Consider the following 17,075-nt stretch of genomic DNA (forward strand, 5'->3'; position numbering starts at 1 on the left):
ATATTTAAAGGAAATAATTTATAAATTTTTATTTCAATATTTACGAGAAAGAATTTTTTACTTGCGTTATTTTCACAGATTATTCTAAAATCATTTTTAATCCAGAAACAAAAATAATGAAATTATTTAAGAATCAGATCGTAAATATTTTAAAAGAAATTTATTCGCGGATATCTAAAGGCTGGAAAGATGGTAAACTCTAATATTTATATGTATTATCTGCACACATTCGATCGTTATGCTTACACTGAGAAAAAAATGTTGTTAACTTGACTAAATTCGTCCAACTAATTACTATTTCTTTGTATTTCTTTAACCGTTTGAGTGCTGAAGAATTTTCTTATATATATGCTAAAACCACAATTGAGTGAAATGAATAACAACTGCACTTGATATGAATACAACTGATTTCAATAGATGCGAAAATTATACTAACCAACAGCAGCCCTACCGCATTCTCGGTACAAAACAAGAGAAGCGCTATCGCGCTCCTCCGCATTTTTGGCAAACGACAAGTGAAGCGCGATAGCTCTTCGCCGCACTCAAACGGTTAATTGAAATATTTAACTATTTAAATCAAATATACCTCATGTTAGATTTAATTATTTAATATGTCGTATTTGACTTAAAATATTAAAATATTTCAATTAAAGAAATAGTAATTAGTTGGACGAATTTAGTCAAGTTAACAATTTTTTGTTCTCGATGTATACGTAAGAATATATGCAACTATTGCCTTTATTTAGGATTTATTAATGAAGGAAATTGTTATCTACTATTCACTATAGACGATCTATATGCTACTGATACATTGTCAATAGCAATTTATCAATTATTGCCATCGATTCGTAGACAGTGGTAAACTCGTACGTTAATAATTAATACCATCTATGGATACTATACTTATCTACGAAACAATGTATAATTAGCGTCTACGCAAATTCTGTGACAGTAAGAAACAATTGCTGTAAAATCCTATTACACTTAAATTGAATACAACGCAATTGTTGCTAACTGTAACAATCATCCTAAAAAAAAAAAACATGATTATAACTTTTTAATTTACAATTTTGGGAATGTATATAAAATGCAGAACATCCACTTTAATTGAAGAAACAAGATAGTTTACTTTCATTTTGTTGCACATTTTAAAACATATAAAAAAATATATAATAAAAAAATATTTTGGTTTCAACAATATTATATGCTTAAATCAACTTTTCTTCAAAGTTTCTCCTTCCTTTCTCTTTCTTCTTATAAAATTTTGCATTCTAACTAAACAACTTTAACACAATCGGAATTATGCAGAATACTAAGTTATGTTTAATGTAAAGTAACTTCGCAATCGGTGCGCTATTAATCATAGTTTAAACGTACGTTTCAAGTTGGCGAATTATATTACAAAGTCGGAATGTTCGTCAAACTGATTGCAGAACATTGCGATATTTCATGAGAAACGGAAGCACTATACCGCAGCGATCCGGCTATGCAGAGAGCATCAGACAATGAATGAAGTCCTGAAACGGAGCAGTCGGGAGCGCGCGTAATGATACCTTGATTCTCGTGCACGTAATGATACCTTGATATCTTCTTTCCGTTTGATATCTTTACCGCTTGCTATTTGTCATGACGGCCCAGCGTAATTTCTACATAGCGGTTGAAGCGGTCATATTAAATAAAAACATCTCATCATTATTATTTATTGAAAATTGACAATTGAGGATTGGACTGCAAATATTCTTCGTTCAATTTTTTTTTTTTTTTTTTTTTTTTTTTTTTTTTTTTTTTTTTTTGAAATGTACCATTTTTGATGAAGGAGAAAAAAATTATATGTATTTCAATATATTCGGCTCTCGCTCTTACACATAACTATACTTATATATGAACTATCATTTACGTCCTTGTATAGTAATCGATCGAGTTTTGTACTAAGGCGAACAAGCCCGTGACGACAGAATACAGATGGAACACATTAAAGCGAAACCATCGCGGTATACATTAAAGATTATCGTAAGAGTATAAGGTAACATTGTATTAGACCGAGAAAAAAAAGTTCAGGTTGTTTAATATTTAACAAAATAATTGGTAAGATAAAGAGAAAAGGAATTCTGATTTCGTTTAATTGACAATTTTGTATCAGCTGATTATCTTCTAATACATTGGATAATTCTAAAAAAATCTTTCTTCGTTCCCTTAATTTTTAATAAATAAAGACAATTTAACGAAGGACATAAATATTCTTTGAAGGAGATAAAAAAGGCAATATATATTCCATAAATATCCTGTCATTAAATACGATAATAGGATAAATTTAAAATGTGAAATTTTGTCAATTACAATTTCGCATATTTCTAAAATTCATCAATGGAACTCGTTCGAACAGTTCCAACCTGTTGTAAAAAAATTCCCTTCTTTTCATCGTTCCTATCGTTTTTTCAATCTCGCGTTACTCGCCAACGTCTTGCTTCTTATCGAACGTTATCCATTCGTGCGATTATTCATACAGTATGAGTAATGGAACATGCTCATCGACGGAATCTGCATCTTTAAACTTTGCAGACTTTCCTTCTTTCCATCGCATATATCATTGATTATACGGGGGCGAGGTGAAACTCGGTTCACTCGACTGAATCTGGCGTGCGAACCCGGCGAATCATGTGCATCTTCTTCGCGGAATACGCCGCAGGAACATAATTTAATAATGGTTCTTGGAAGTTGAAAGAAGAAAAATCCTGATATGTGCAGTCAAGCTAATTTGATTTCTTTTCTCTCTCTCTTTCTTTCTCTCTCTCTCTCTCTCTCTCTCTCTCTCTCTCTCTCTCTCTCTTTCTCTTTCTCTTTCGTTAACTTTTACTCGATCACAAAGTACTAAATAAGTTTAAACTACGTACAAATAGAGTCGTGATTTCTGAAGTGAATTTACGAAGAAATGAATTAATAAAACTAACTAAATTCAAGGGAACCTGTACATTCATCTACAATAAATAAAATAATATTTTATGGCCGAACATGCTTTAAATATTTTAATATTAGGTATACAACTTTGCTTCCGCCGTTTTCCTATAGATGGCTTTAGCGGTAAGTAGTGGTCGAAATAAATAGATCATAGACGTCACGCGATAAACTTGGGCACCTGTCAACATAACCTCATAGAAACATTAGTCGATTTGTGTCTGCATCATAAAGTTATTCTCGATTGAAAATGTCAGTTTACGAGCCAAATTCTCGTCATTTGCGAGAGGTTTTAATTTTCTGCTTCAATATGAAGAAATCTGCGGCTGAGGCTATCGAATGCTCTCAAATACTTATGGTAAAGCCGCTATTAGTGAAAGAACATGTCGTGAATGGTTTCAACGCTTCAAGAACGGTGATTTTCACGTCGAAGACCGGCATAGCGGTGGAAGAGAGAAGGTTTTCGAAGATGCAGAATTGGAGGCATTACTTAATGAAGACTCGAGTCAAAGTCAAAAAGAATTGGCACGATTATTGGGAGTGACTCAACAAGCAATTTCAAAACGCCTCAAAGACATGGGAATGATTCAGAACAATAAAGCCTCGAATTTCGGAAAAAAAACGGCGCAAGCAAAGTTATACACCTAATATTTTCAAAAATATTTTTTTAGAATATGTTTTCGAGTTTTTAATATTTTAATGTATTTTCTGGGACGTATTATATTTATAACATATATAGACAATAATTTATTATATGAGCCTATCCGGCAAAAGTACAAACCTAACTTATATTAAAGAGAAGCTACAAGGAACAATATCAGTAAGCGAGAGATCTTGGGATAAGAAACTACAATTTGGTATATCAAACAAAAATAATTCAATATACTTGTCGTCAGAGGTCTGATTTTCAAGATAAACCCTCAATTCCTTTTATTTATTAACTTAACCATCTCTCTCGTTTTTGCGAAGAAAACCCATCAAAGACAAAAATGAGCAAAAGATACTTGAAAATTCTCAATTAGATTTACGTGATCATTAATTATGAAAAGTTAAACCGGTTTTTTTTTTTTTAATTATGTAAATTAGCTCGCATCTTAAAGTAAGAGTACCTTCATCCGTGAGCATTGAAGCGTTGCCGTTATACAAAGAAAAATAAGATCATCTGACGGAAATGTAATATGCAATGTAACATGTTGAATAATTGAGTCTATATATGTGTTCGGAGAACGATCAATGTGTTCACGCGTCAATTTTCGAGCGGTAATAAACAACTCTGCAAGAATTTTATTAATTCTATTTGTTTTCGCAACGGAAGAAAAGAAGGGAAATTATTCCGTTGCGATTAAGGCTTCCTGAGAATCGCGACGCTTCTGATATATTATTATTTATCGTAAAACATTCTTGACCGTCCGCTATAAAGCGGAACCATTATAACATTTATTACTGAGTACGATTTATTTCTTGACAACATTCGAGAACTTTCTTCTCTTTACTATTATATAACTGAATATTTTGTTTTAAGAATATCTAAGTATCCGAATAAGAGAATCTGATTAAATAATATAATCAATTCTAGTTTAAATTAATATCGCTAAATTAATAATAATTAAATGACGAGAAGTGGGATAAAAATATTACAGATTCAAACTCAAATTAATGTATATTCGAAAAAGCTATAAAAATATTCTTTCCAAACAATTTGCTTCTTCCCGTCACCGCTTGCATCTTCCTCACCACGCAGGAATGATTTCATGAGAGCGATGATGAGAGGACAAGCATCCATTCACACAACTGCTGCCAGAAACGCGTTATTCCAGCCAGAGACGGTTACCGAATTGTTTCGGGACAGACGCACTATTAAACAGGGTTGGGAAAGTTACTTTATAAAAGTAACTCGTTACCGTTACCGTTATTTTGTCTAAAAAGTAACTCGTTACCGTTACTCGTTACTAATTTTAAAAAGTAACTCGTTACCGTTACAGTTACTAAAAAGTAACGAGTCGTTACAATTTCCGTTACTTTTTTACAATACAAACTAATAAATTATTTTGCATAAGAAAAACTTTTAAACAATTGTAAGCAAGATTTCATTCAAGATTTATTACAAAATAAATGATTAAATTTTATCGAAATTCTTTATTAATTTTTAATAAAATTTGTTGCTCCATAGTATCATCATTTAAATGCCCTCTTTGTGGTGTTAATACAGAGCCACCGATGCTAAACATTCTTTCTACAGATGCACTGCTTGGTAGAGCTGTATTATATTTAATAAAAAGTTTTTTAAGTTTTGGATAGTCTAACATTTCTATATTACAATTATTTGATTTTAAAAACCGTTGCAATTCTTCTTGTTCAGATTCATTTTGCACCGTTTTTTGCTCAAAAATGAAAAAATCATCGTGATCGTCAGATTTTCCAGCTTTTGAAGAATTTTCAGTTGATCGGATTCCCAATAAATCCTCCAAGTAATTTTCAGCACGTTTTCTTTTTTCTCCGGTTAACCAGTTTAACTTAAATTTTGGATGTAAACATGCTGCTATTATTAATTCTTTTGTTTCAAATATTGTAAGAAATTTAAAATCAAATATAATAAATTAAGCGACATTGTTTGTTTTATTGAAATTAATACTTTTGAATCAATAGTTTAAAATAAAATAATATTTTTCAATTAAATCCTTATTTAAAATTAAATAACATATGTTTAATCAAATTAATAAGTTACCTTTTATTTAAACCTTGCTGAATAGCTTCAACTAATGAATGGCAATCTATAAGGTCAGATTTATTGAGATTTTCTAATTTTCGTTGCAAGGTACTTAGAACTGGTAGTAAATGAGAGCTCTGCTTTTCCGAAAAGATAAAGTTCTCATTGGAAATCGCGCGTCGCGTCATCGCACTGGTCTGCAAGAGCCATAAGTTGATCAATCATATTCAAGCATTTTTACAACATAATAAGAATGCTAATTGGTCGATTTTCTTACGGCTTTACGGTTAAGATAAAAATTTTATCACGCACAATAGCAAGAATAATATCTTAAATAAATCAAAAAATTTGAAAAAAGTAACGATAAAAGTAAATGTTAAATTCGTTACTCGTTACCGAAAAATGTAACGAAGTTACTTTTTCCGTTACAAATAAAATTTGTAACGCCATTACCGTTACAGTTACCGAAAAAAAGTAACTGTAACGGTAACGGCGTTACAAGTAACGCGTTACTTCCCAACCCTGCTATTAAAGCGCGATATATCATTGCCAGCGTAAACTAGCATAGGGAGCGCGAGATCCTAATTCATAAAGAGATGAGAAAGACCGGTTTCACAAGGGGTGAGGGGTTGAATATCTCGTTAATGGGCGAAGTTGTTGCCAGCTTTATCCGCGCTTCCTGATCCCGGGGATCGGAAAAACATCTTGCCTGAGATTTTTTTTTGCGTGACCCCTTTGAATGCAAAGGCATAAATCATGCATACTGGCACGTGTTCTCAGAGATGGTGGAAAGAGCGTTGCATAACAATAGTGACAATGAGAATACTGGTAGCAAATATGAAATAGGTGTACAACTTTGCTTCCGCCGTTTTCCTATAGATGGCTTTAGCGGTAAGTAGTGGTCGAAATAAATAGATCATAGACGTCACGCGATAAACTTGGGCACCTGTCAACATAACCTCATAGAAACATTAGTCGATTTGTGTCTGCATCATAAAGTTATTCTCGATTGAAAATGTCAGTTTACGAGCCAAATTCTCGTCATTTGCGGGAGGTTTTAATTTTCTGCTTCAATATGAAGAAATCTGCGGCTGAGGCTATCGAATGCTCTCAAATACTTATGGTGAAGCCGCTATTAGTGAAAGAACATGTCGTGAATGGTTTCAACGCTTCAAGAACGGTGATTTTCACGTCGAAGACCGGCATAGCGGTGGAAGAGAGAAGGTTTTCGAAGATGCAGAATTGGAGGCATTACTTAATGAAGACTCGAGTCAAAGTCAAAAAGAATTGGCACGATCCTTGTGAGTGACTCAACAAGCAATTTCAAAACGCCTCATAAATGTATAACCAGTTCTTTACAATAAAGCCTCGAATTTCGGATAAAAAACGGCGGAAGCAAAGTTGTACACCTAATACTTAAAAGTATGATAGCAAATGTATAAATATAATTATATTTAATAATGTAAAATTATAGATATATTTAGACAATTTTTTTTTTCCAAAAAAAAGTTCAAACTTATTTTTTAATACATTTTATATTGGACAAATGCAACAAGCAAATGTATTTATTTAATGCCAGATATCAGTATAAAAATTTGTTAAAGTATTATTTATTATTGCAACCTCAATTAGCTCCGTATATTTTGTTGATGATGCAATTAAAAGTCATGTATTCCTTAAATGAATTAGATCTGGATTTTATATCTTCGCCGATTTTCTTAAAAAAGATGTTGTTCTAATTAAATATCCTTTCTATAGAACTTAAAAAATTAAGTCGCGTTATCTGAGGAAAATCCGAGATTAAGTTGGTATTAATTGCAAGCGTAAGCTACGCGAAAGTTTATCGAGAAAATGTGCGAAACCGAGGAGAAAAGTCGCGAGTTTGTCAAGATTATCGATTCTTTCTTACTATCGCCGTCGTGCAATTTATCGGACATTACATCGGATCTCTGTCATTCGCTATAATTGTCATGACGACCGCGCGGCAAGCCGGGCTAACGCGTCGCGGCGAATACGTCGGAACGGCGTAATAGCGTGTTTGTAATGCGATGACTGCAGGGCTGCTGCATCTGCTGGCTCGCAAGTACTATGGGAAACAGACCGTTTTGCCATTTTCATTGCTCGAGTCGTATTACGCGAACTCCTCCGTCTCAGCTCTACGAATAGCTCGAGGTGCGAGGATTTTTCGTTTCGGCGCATCAGAGCGATTACATCTGATCTCGCCTCGCAGCATCGAGTTATGAATACTGGAGACGTTGCATCGTTTTACTTGCGAGTGCTGCTTGAATATCTGCCTTCTTACATCTTTCCTGTGTATCACGATTATATAATTCTTACGAGCGATCCGTCTTTGAGATCGCGTGGCGTTATTCCGTTAATAGAAAGTCTAAAATCAAAACCTACTATATGAATACGATATGTTTCAAATCTCGAAGCGTGAATGCAAATAATGAAATATACAGGGTGTCCCATTTTAAAGGACCCACTCGAATATCTCAGAAACACTGCGTTAAATCGAAAAATGTTTCAAACAAAAGTTGTGTGGCTTCAAGGGGGCCATAAGATGGTGACAATGATTTGACCTTGAAAAATCATTCGAAGGTCATGTGAAGGTCAACTTTAAAATCTTAAATGAAAATCCCCATTTTTTATTTAGTATTCATTTAGCTGACATCGAGAGCTTTCCAAAACACTATAATAAAGTATTTTTTTATTAAATACTTTTTGAGTTATTTTATATTTTATAATCTGACGTATTTTGATATAAAAAATTAAATATCTCGTAAAATATTTAGTTTTTGATAATCTTACCGTAATACTTCTATGTACAGAATAATGAGACAAATCAATTAGTATAAAAAAAATTGTTTTTAAGAAAATTATTTACAATGTATTTTTTTAAACAATTATTTGTTTTTTTTGGCACTAATTAATTTGTCTTATTATTCTGTACATAGAAGTATTACGGTAAAATTATTGAAAACTGAATATTTTACGAAATATTTTATTTTTTATATCAAAATATGTCAGATTAAAATATAAAATAACTCAAAAAGTACTTAATAAAAAAATACTTTATTATAGTGTTTTGGAAAGCTCTCGATATCAGTTATAAGAATACTAAATAAAAAATTGGGGTTTCTATTTAAGATTTTAAAGTTGACCTTTACATGACCTTCAAATGATTTTCCAAGGTCAAATCATTGTCATCATCTTATGGCCCCCTTGAAGCCACACAACTTTTGTTTGAAACATTTTTCGATTTAACGCAGTGTCTCTGAGATATTTGAGTGGGTCCTTTAAAATGGGACACCCTGTATATCGGATATCAAATAGCGCTGTTAGCAAATACGATGTAGAGAAGTAAATACATTACATTATCGTGTGAATGTACTATATTGTTTAATATTATTCTAGTTCAGAAAATGATTTATAATTTCAAATTATTTTCTTCCTCGTTTCTACTTTTTTCATGACCTATCATCAAAATAATATTAATTTCATGTATAATAGAAATTTCTTGCAAATATATGTATGTGATTGAGAATTTTAAATGATTTTGATTAATATTTTTATGATAAGCGTAATATGCGAATGGTTTATATCATACTCTATAAAATCTCTTTATTTTACTTATTCTATACTATAAAATATTCAATTCCGCATTGTGTGTGTGGGGCTGCGTGAAATAGGATCGTAAAGATATCTCTGCGGTATCATTATGCTCGGCAATGGTGGCTTCGTAAACAGATATATGGCACCGCGAATTGCGAAAAAGGGTTGTTGTATTCGGCCAATGATTTCCGCCCTACATCAAGAGCAGTCATGCGAATATTACGTGCAATTACGAGAAATAGATTTTAGATTCGTGTATTTGAAACATTATTATTTATCCATTCAACTATACACAAGGTAATCCTAAATATTGCGTCCTTTCTCTTTTTCTCTTACTCCGGATTCTAGATCTTTGTTGAACTTGATATCTTATAGTTTTGTCTAATAAAATTATGATCGATTTTTATCTTTTTGAAACGATCTCATAAATTAAAATTCTGTAAAACTACTTCACATGAAATTAAATAAATAAAATGACATTATAATATACATTGGCAAAAATCATTGTTTAATTTACTAAAATTTTACAAACTTTTTTATTTCTTTGTGATTCAAAATTTATTGATCCGACATTGAAATAAATGTAATTCTTATAATCGGATTTCTAATATCTATAATCGATAGGAAATACACGATATCTAGTAAATACAACTCAGATATATAAAAAGATTAAATGTAAATCTTAATAAGTACATATTTGTTCAGATACAGAAGCCCATATATGTAAGCGAATCGATATATAACGATAAAAGAATCATTAATATTCCATAACGAATAATAATAAAAAGCGCTTGCGCAAACACACGTGATACTAAATGTTATCCGGTGGAAATTCATACAGAAAGTACTTCTATTGCTAAAGTGTACTTCACTTTACTATAAAAAATAATAATATAGCAGATTCTTTTTTGAAATGGATAGCCTTTAGAAATGAACAGTTAAATGATACTCGAATCGTTAATCGTATGGCGATCACAAATTACCAGATGTACACAAATGTCTAAGTAAGCTTAAATAAATTTAACAGACATGGCTTCACGTCAATAGGCACTTTTGTTTTTTTCTAAGCCGAGGAAGCTTATTGATATATGATGAGGCTTTTATCGCGGATCATCTAGCATCGAAGAAAATAATTAATACTTCCGATATAATTTTCGCTGGAGTTCTTTGCCTTTCATAAGCTTGTCTTTTATCGTTTTGCCATAGTTTTATTATTATAAAAAATATTCAACATGTTACGAATATTACAACTAGCGTGCATACGAGATAATATACAGGAAAATCGCGAGGCGTATTGTGGCAAAAGTAAGATATAATCATCTGTAAAATATAATATCGTTGCTTCTACAAACAAGGTTGCTTGATAAATTTAAATGACTGAGTCGTTTTAAGACAAACGAATGAATTATACCAGGTATATCCTTCAAGAGAACGTAAGTTGAAAAACCCAGATATGTCTGGGTATTCCTGGCATATCCCATGATCATAAAAGTTCGGTCTTCGCATTATCAAACGCTTTTCATGCGACAGATCGCACTGATTACCATAATCGAGGATACGGTATTCCCGTGCACCTATATACGCAAGTTATTATCCAGCTTATCTCCCTTCTTCTCGAACGGATATGACGCGCGATGGCGCAAATGACATTCATAGAAACTGAGGCAAATCTTTTTAGCGAGAAGCTTCAGAGATGAATACAAATACGTAACAAAATACTCGGATAAATGTCGCAAACGCGTTCAAATAGTAAAAACAAATCGATTCCAAAAGTAACATATCTTGTAATTTCGAAAACAATTCGTTTTATGATCACAATGTCTCTCGTTATCATCAATAAAGAATTATTCACGTAAAACTATATCTTTCAGAGTTGTGTTATAAACGTACCCGTATACATTATGTATTTCAATATATACATGCTGTATATGTATGTATATATAATATAAAATATATAATATAGATATTTTTTTTTTTAACTGATATTAACGATTGAAAGAGAGCGAGAGAGAGAGAGAGAGAGAGAGAGAGAGAGAGAGAGAGAGAGAAAATGTAAGGTATAGATAATTTAATTCGCACATCACGTACAACAAAGGATGGATTATATAAAGGATTTGGCTTATATAAAGCTAAATTTGATCAGTTATCCCTCTTCGTCGAATCGAAAGCGGAATTCTAATTGATTATTCGGGACAATTTCTTCGGATTGCCCTGGCCGAGCTCTCAGATAAGTGAGAAATTCCGGTCCATAATGATAATTGAGAGATAAACTTTTTAGAGAGAGAAAGAGAGAGAAAGAGAGAGACAGAGAGAGAGAGAGAGAGAGAGAGAGAGAGAGAGAGAGAGAGCAAATAAAAACGCGTGACATACAATTGTGCTCCCCAGGATGTTATTTTGATTTTACTGTATTTTAACCGAAAAATATTTTATATTTAAAAACTAATGACTATATATATAGTAAGGCCATTTATCATCTCAATTACGAAACAACAAATCTGCTCGATTTTTATAATCAATCGGCCGATCTGCTTATTAACACACATCTCGTGTATATTTTTTTATTAAATAATCTGTAATTATAAACTCGTCTTTGACTCGGATCACGATTGGTCAATAGGCTGAAACGTGCGTGTATCGTTATTTATTAAGTTACACGGCTGATAAATAACACGTCGACAAGACGCATCCGTCACGGCGCTGTTTCCATTGTACGTCCTTGTATCGGTATATCAACACGATAATGGGACTTTTACAATACTCTTGATGGGACGGTTATTTCGCCGTTTATTCGTACGTTATTATTGCACGGATCGTACTACGATACCGTAAATTCGCGTATCCTCCGTTACGCGTCTGCCGGCGCTCCATTGTGTCGATCGTATTCTCCTTTTTTAGCGTTCTATGCTTTTTCATGCGCATCTACAATACATATATCGCGCGCGTCATTGCAACGGGCGTGCTGCTTCCCCGCGTTTCTACGCGCCGTATTGTCGACGCTGACAAGACGTATCTATCGAGATTTGCTTCCACGTAAGTTACCACATTTACCACATGCCCAACGCTAATGCTACATGCTAATTTTAATTACGTGCGATATCATATATCATATATGGATATCGAGGTGCTGCGATGTCTCTTTTTCTCCGCGTCCTGCATATCGTGTGTTTCATCAAAATGCTAATATTCGCTCGTGCTAGGTAAGCTTAAATATATTGCCCTTACATGGAATTCCGCACAGTAAATGGAAAGCTTAAAAAGCAATCTCTTCTTGTGTTTGATTACATCGAGAGGCTGAAGAAATATTACGCGAGGCTTTAAATCGCTCCGCGTATCATTTCACGCGCTTATATAGGTATGCGGAGTTGACACATTTCTGAAACGCCTATGCTTTTAGAGATTCTTCGATTCCGACTCCGATGAATCTTCTCGCGAAATCTGTGTGGGTAAATACAATATATAGCCTGTCCCCTTCGAGAAAAAATCACGATTTATATACGACTACGTACATTTATCACAGTAGATATGCAACTTTTAAGTATTCGACATTAATTCCGATTGGTCGTGTATTAAGGAGTAGGGAAATATACTAAATCCTCTAACACGCAACATATTATGTACACGCAACATATCATGTTACATAAACATATAATATATATATATATAAAATTTCTGTATATCTGTGGTCACGCACACATACTTCTCTATAGTTGAAATATCATTTTTATCGGCAATAGCGAGAAGAGAAATAAACGAAGATTAAGTCGTGTCTCTTTTCTTTCCTGTATCCTACAATTTGCAACGAGCAGACATCGAAGTAAATCCACGACATACGAAATCCCAAGAAATATCCTCTGAGGAAGTTTTAGCTCGGCAAGCTCACTGACTTACTAACTCGAAAGTACACCTGACGAACAGCTGTGTAGCCGTCAACTCCGTCACGGATCTTGATCATGCATAATTCACCCTTTTCGCGTGCACCCTTTATAACGTATTGTCGGTGTCGCACGTATCTATATACGTAAATATTCCGTAGTATCGGTCTGTAATATGCAAGTAAAAAAAGTTTAATATATAGTATTGGCGGTTCTGTTTTAATCATAGTTTCACTGCAGCAGCAATTGAAGCCACTACTGTCATATTTCTTTTTTATAAAAATTATTATTTTATATGTTATATATTATATTAAATTTTATATATGATTTTGCACATCTAATGCAATGAAACATTTATCCATACAATTATCTATCATTTATAATTAATTATGATTGTCTCTAACACTTAAGCACATTTTGTGTATACTTTTTCTAAATTTATTAATTTCAAATTTATTTGAATTTATATTTTTCAAATAAAATAAAAGAGAAGGTTTAAAGGAGAACAGAAGTAATAGTACGCACATAGAAATCTTTTAATAAAAGTTTCGCATCACACAATGCAAGTTTCTCACTAAATCAACCTATCTCTGAATAGAATCACAGGCGTGGTCGCGTTCGTTTATTTGCGGCACAACGCTATTATTTGAAAGCGATCCGCGACGGCGTGAAACGGCGTTGCGGCTGGTTGATCAAACTCATAAAACTGTACGTGCCGTCGATGTATAACATACGATCATTATCATGTTTCTATTGATGTCTCCCCTGCGGCCTGTATTCTTGCCATTACGCACGCGTCAAGGTAGACTTGTTAGACGCGCTCGCAATTAGTTGCAGTTTCAGAATATCACACGATATATCGGACTGCACAGTAACGAAGGATAAGCCGCGTGCAATTCGTTAATAATGTATGACGCAACAGCAGAACACAGAATTAAAACAAATTGCATTGCTATCGCGTAAGTAAACTTGTTTATATTTCTGTGTAAATTTATTAATTTAAAGCGACAATTCATTTATGAAAAGCAAATATTCGATTTTAATTATAGTCGTTTACGCGGTGTAGTAATTTATTATAGTATTATCACGTATTATATATTTTATATAGAAATTGTATAATGTGGTATAACATGTTTATTTTACACATTAACGTTGCTTATATATTCTCTGATACATGCTACATTGCTATGCTTCGTCATCGCAGGCGTCTTTTGTATTGCTTTTTTATAAAATATACACTAATGATCGAATTTTTGCTTGATATCAAAAGATTTCTTTTTTTATGTTTAACATTTTTCTTTTTATATTTAACTGTCGAAACCCTTTGACTTCTTTACAATTGATTTTCCATCTATTAAAGTATCCGATAAATGATTTGCAATTTTAATATGAAATGAATTTTGTAGATTCCTTGATAGAACGTACTTCAAAAGCTTTCACGCAAAAGGTTTCTTATTAAAATGAACAAGTTATGTATAACAGAAGTTATTAAATTATTAATTGTAAATAAGATTTATCTTAAAAGATTTTTTATTAAAGTAAACATGAGAGAGAGAGAGAGAGAGAGAGAGAGAGAGAGATGGAAAGAAAACTATGGAAGAACATAATGGCAAGTATTAAATTACTAATTATAAGTAATATTTATCTATGAATTTTTGATCAATTTTGAATCAAGTTTTATGAAAATTTAATTTTCTATTTGTATTCGTAACTTTTCACATAACCATTCGAGATAGAAATTGAATATATTGTATTTGTAATAAAGTTTTAAATTAAAATTATTTTGCCCCTGTAATATTTCCAGATAGCCTTTTATTCATTCGATCGCGCATAAAATAAAAAATTATTTATTTCGTTTATTTTCGTTACTTGATATCGAACACTAGCCGTTCATTTTCGAAGAAATAAAGTTCTCGTTAATCTTATTTTTTTAATTCATCTATTTTGTACGATAAATTGTGTTCTCGGTTGCTTTGTCTAATTTTATGAAATAATGAATTCCTCAGTACGATATAAAATCCGATTAATCTTCCCTTTTTTTTCGGGTGTCCCTACTTAAAATCGCGAAGTGCGTCTGATTATGCGTTGACTGTAGCGGAATCCCGCTCACGCAATGTGTTGTGTATTCGCCTTTATACACGAGCACGCGTAGAACACATGGATTTCCGCCCATGGCGGAGGAATGAACTTTCTCGCGCATAACTTATGCAAATTAGTCGGCCATTGTGTACGGTTGCTTAAATACATTTACGGATATCACTCGTAAAGCCTTGTTCAGAACGATACCTTTAACGTATTTCCTCTAATAGGCTACTTTACGCGTTATATGATTTTTTCTTACGAAGCGCCAAACATGTACTTCGCATTGCGTGCTGCTTAACGACATGTTTAATCTATTTCCATCGCGAGTTGGCGTAAAAAATGAATGATGAAACCACTTACTCTATTTCGATGAGAAAAGATAAAAATATGAATGTTAATGTTAAGTTATTTTCGTAATTCGTTTCTTATGGAATAAGAATTATAGATAAAAAAGTTATGCTAAAAAAAGAATTTAAAAGATTGGAAAAATTTGTCATAATTTTATTTTATACAATCCCTTAGATTTATATAGTTTAAATACTCACGTAATCTCATTAATAATTTCTATCTCGAAAACAAATATATTACTTTATAATCACGTTATAGTCACACACTATATTATATAATTCTTAGCTTTATATTTTCCATCTAACTATCCGCATGACATTGATGTTTTTATAATCTGTTTGCGATGATTTTATGCATGCATATAAATTAACATGCAACAACGATCGCCATTATTGCTCATCTAAATCGGATTTAACGCTGCCCAGCGTGCATGAGTCGATCATGGCGCGTTGCACACAGCGAGATCAGCCTGGCGCCTCGAAACACTCGGATCGAAATCCGAACGTGGAAGTTACGAGTAATCGAGGTCGTTAGGTTGAGATTGTTACGTGGGCCGCGCAACAATCAAGCTCGATAGCGAAGACGCGGATATCGGCAACGCGTGTTCCGTATCAAATCGATGTACCTCTTGTTCGTTATCAATGCGCACTCCAACGTACTTACTCTACAAAGGCCAAATTCTATAGGAAATTTCGCGATGTAACGATTATCACGTTTGTATTGTACGCAGGAAATTATCGTCGGTACGATCTTTTGCGTTCAATCACATCCATGGATAAGGGAACGATCAACGATAAACCCAATTATGCCTTGTAATAATATATTAATAAAAATAAATAAATATCGAGATGTCATTCATTTTCAAGTTAGGGACAATTGAACATATTTTCGCGATCTAAACTTTAGATAAAACCGAATGGATTACGAAAATACATTTCTCAGCTAATTTTAGATAGAGTTTACTTTAATGGAATTTTCATTTGAAATTCAATTAGAGATACGTGATGCGGAAGATAGAGAGCTGCGATAAATGATCTTTCTCGACAGTTTGGCAAGAAAATAATTTTATATTGATCAAAGAAATTTTTTTATTAAAAAAATAAGGCTGTATTATCGCAAGAAAGACAATAAGCTCCGAAATTTCGTTTATCGCGTGCGCGAACTGATTCTTATGGTTCTACTCTTTCGATTGCAGATGTCAACGTGACTGGGCCAATTGAGAAGAGTCGTAAGAGATGCCGTAGTCGTCGCTATGAGCGAGAGCCGGTGCTACACGGATTCGCCCGTGCTCGCCGAACATCAGCCCTTCAACCGTAATGGGAAGGCGCTCAGGTACGATTACCATAAATGCAGACCATGGCTAGTGTGCACTCTGCCATCAACCTGCGAGCTTAATCATCTGCGACATGACGAGCGCGTTGATCGTGCCATTGATTTATAGCTCATAATTGAAGAGTATAATTCGAAAACGACCGTCGAGAGACCGCACGATCGACGGT

At 33.2% G+C, this 17,075-nt stretch overlaps 1 protein-coding gene across 5 annotated transcripts in view; it reads left to right on the forward strand.

Moving 5' to 3' along the window:
- Sprt (PDZ domain-containing protein sprite) overlaps window positions 1–17,075 on the forward strand; it is a 76,393-nt gene that overhangs the window by 12,770 nt on the left and 46,548 nt on the right. For 2 of the 5 annotated variants that reach the window (XM_070299679.1, XM_070299684.1), the window contains exon 2: window positions 16,772–16,908. In XM_070299679.1, the coding sequence (XP_070155780.1) occupies window positions 16,829–16,908 (80 nt within the window). In that variant the 5' untranslated portion in view covers window positions 16,772–16,828. Of the gene's footprint in view, window positions 1–12,236; window positions 12,305–13,968; window positions 14,106–14,702; window positions 14,756–16,771; window positions 16,909–17,075 lie in introns of those variants that run through there. The other 3 variants (XM_070299683.1, XM_070299680.1, XM_070299681.1) reach the window with 3 other exon arrangements.

Source organism: Polyergus mexicanus, unplaced genomic scaffold, assembly GCF_030449975.1.
Source record: "Polyergus mexicanus isolate NDT 795.1 unplaced genomic scaffold, iyPolMexi1.0 SCAF_8, whole genome shotgun sequence".
NCBI classification, from domain to species: Eukaryota; Metazoa; Arthropoda; class Insecta; order Hymenoptera; family Formicidae; genus Polyergus; species Polyergus mexicanus.